The sequence below is a fragment of the Borostomias antarcticus genome (genome assembly GCF_949987555.1).
Source record: "Borostomias antarcticus genome assembly, chromosome: 18".
In the NCBI taxonomy this organism is placed as follows: Eukaryota; Metazoa; Chordata; class Actinopteri; order Stomiiformes; family Stomiidae; genus Borostomias; species Borostomias antarcticus.
Window position 1 is genome coordinate 16,756,393 of NC_140251.1, and position 3,068 is coordinate 16,759,460.

General features: G+C 44.6%; 1 protein-coding gene across 1 annotated transcript; it reads left to right on the forward strand.

Moving 5' to 3' along the window:
• Window positions 1-724: 724 nt before the first annotated feature.
• On the forward strand, window positions 725-2,758 carry LOC311321150 (fibroblast growth factor 4-like; the record flags this gene model as incomplete). The annotated part of the gene is made up of 3 exons (XM_084453077.1): window positions 725-1,019; window positions 2,104-2,207; window positions 2,582-2,758. The coding sequence occupies 3 exons, from the start codon at window positions 725-727 to the stop codon at window positions 2,756-2,758; spliced, it is 576 nt and encodes a 191-aa protein (XP_084309203.1).
• Window positions 2,759-3,068: the final 310 nt, after the last annotated feature.

Genomic DNA, 3,068 nt, shown 5'->3' on the forward strand with positions numbered 1-3,068 from the left:
TGTCTCCTGCGCTACAGTCTGCTGGCTTTTCGGCTTCCTATTCTACATCCTGTAATACATCATTTATTTTATTTTCAGTCGATATAAAGGAAGTTTTAGACAAAGATCAGATGCAATCCTTGTCTATGAAAATGCAGGGTGAGGTATATATACTTCAAAACGTGATATTTAAGGAGTAGGCGAGCCTACGCAACATCAAGTTAAAACGCATAATTAGGCGTGCGTCAGTCCGCAATTACAGAAATGTATCGAAGAATTAACTCAACTCAGTGAAGTGCAGAGCCTGCCGCGCGCGCCCCAGTGCGCACCAGAAGGGGGTGGTTTGGTTTCTGGAGTGACTGCGTCGGAGGTAGCCTAAGTAGGCGACTCGTGTGGATTGTCAGTAAGCCTTTGTTACAGTAGGTGGCGTGTGATGTAATTTAGAGGCAGATATAAGTATAGCCAGAAGTGAATTGACATGACCATGCCTTTCAACTCCACCGACAAACCGCGTCGCCCCAACAGACCTGGAGAATCGGGATCTAAGCGAGGAGAGAAGCAGCCGAGCCCAGCCAAGTGACTTCATGCAGAGTCACACAGAAGTTGGCTGTTTCTTTTCACTGGATAGTGAGGCTCACTCTAACAGTCTCTTCGACTTTTTAATCCGCTTGTGAGCATCATAAAGGACAGAAGGAGACATTTTTAAATCCCCTCTAAACACGTGAGGCTGCACTGACCGCTGGGGATGTTTGTCCAGACGTCCCTGCTGCCGCTGCTGGTGTGGGGCATGGTGCTCAGCTCGGTGCGCACTGCCCCAGTCCCCCGGAGGATGAACGGGACTCTGGAGAGGCGCTGGGAGACGCTCTACTCGCGCTCACTGGCCCAGAACCCGTGGGAGCGGAGAGACTTGAATCGGGATGGTGACTATCTCATGGGCATCAAAAGACTTCGGCGCCTGTATTGCAACGTTGGCATTGGATTTCATATACAGGTTTTACCAGATGGAAAGATAGCAGGAATACATAGCGAAAATAGATACAGTAAGTTGTTTTTCATATCTACTCTATCTACTCTTAGCCCAATAATCCAATACCCTAAAAAGAAGATAAGCACTGCCTCTATCCAGCCACGACCACAGGGAATATGTGAGTGTGCTATATGCGCCACCAAGTCGTGGGAACTTTTGGTGATGCGTTTTGGCATCTGATCAAGTGTACAGTACTACGCTTATTACAGGATCTATCCTATATTGTTGTGATCACTAATTTAGCGCAAATTTCTCGCCTATTATGATAATGATGAAGAGGCAATTTGTGTGCTTTTTGGCAAGTACTGCTTGACTTTGGTCTATGCTTTCAAATAAGATGTCCCCTGGCTGTGGCTGTTAGTGTCAGAAAGAGTCAGGGATGTGAGAAGATCTGAGGCAGCTGTTCAATTATGTTGCAGGCTACCTTGACGAATGGTTTAGGTCAGATGTTTTAAAATCATGTATATCTCTCCATTTATGTGGGCTAGTTCCTTGGCTGAAAACGACTTTCAAGTGAATCTCTTTTGAAATACTTAATGTTAGAAGTGGTGCAGTCGAGATATGGGAAGTCAATGCCTCTCTTTATAGCCAATGTATCACTCAAAGGACCTCAGCTGTAAAGCCAATGCGTGAATCAAAGACAATTAATATGTTTCCTCACTGGAAATGTATGTTGATCTTCCTGTGAATCCGAGACATACTCTCTCATCAGTGCATGGGAAGAAACTCTCGCAAACAACTGCTCGGCTGAGACAAGAGTTTTATCTTCAATGGAAGCCCCTATAGACATAACACTCAAACTGTATTTTGTCCCAGAACTCCTAACCTGCTTGGCGATTTGTACTGGGAACGTTTGCTACAGGAAGTCTGTCTGATACAGCCCCACTTGATGCTCAGATCCATCATACTTTAGAATACAGCTCTCCACGGAAGGCTGTACTTCCTCTCAGGTCAGGATGTCTCAGATGCAGGTTGAAAATAGACCTGTCCAGGCCTTCTCTTATCTCCCTCCACATCTACTCCACACCGCCATGAAGACACAATGGAGAAAAATAGCAAACGTAAACACATTAATAATCTGCTCTGTCTCGTTCTAGGTCTTCTTGAAATATCCCCAGTGGAGCGGGGGGTGGTGACGCTCTTTGGGGTCCGGAGCGGTCTGTTCGTGGCCATGAACAGCAAAGGGAAGCTCTATGGATCGGTAAGTAGGCTGGGCGTGAGGAAATGTTTTTTTGTCTGGATCTAAACACTCTTTTCTGTATTAGAGAGGCCTCCACTGAAAATTGATAGTCAAAGATCCTGGCATGTCTTCACATGTTTTCCAGCTTACAGTATGAATGTGAGAGTAGCTCCTCCATAGATGTGAGTCCTCTACCTTTCCTGGGAACGCATAGAGCGACACATAGAGCTATTGCCTAATATTCTGTGTGCTTTTCATCAAATGTCAGACAATTAGGAGTTTGTTGGTGTGTTTACTGTTTAGGATGGATGGAGACCATGTTAGTCTTTTGCATCTGTTCATCACATGATTTAGTCTAGAATACAGTAACAAATCTCCTCTCCTCTCGTCCACAGGGTCATTACAGCAATGAGTGTAACTTCAAGGAGAACCTTCTGGCAAATAACTACAATGCCTACGAGTCGGCTGCCCACCCAGGGATGTATATCGGACTGAGCAAAACGGGCAAGACCAAGAAAGGCAACAAAGTGACTCCGGCCATGACAGTGACACACTTCCTCCCCAGGATCTGAACAGAACCCTGTCATTAGGCTCCAAACCATGCACTTTCAACAGCTTTTCTACAGTGTGATGACATGATATTTAAATTATTTATTTATAATTCCTGAGAATGTTATATTTTGGGAACTGTGGAATATCGTTTAAGCCAAAATGATTAATGAGAGATGTTTTTTGTCCGTTTTTTATCTATCAAATGCGTGCTGCTACAAGTGTTTAAGATGAACCTTTTACGTAAAGTATAACAGATTTGCACTGGTTTGGAAGTACTATTGTGCAGCAATGGCTGTGCAATACTACTATTAAGTAACTCGAGGCCCTATC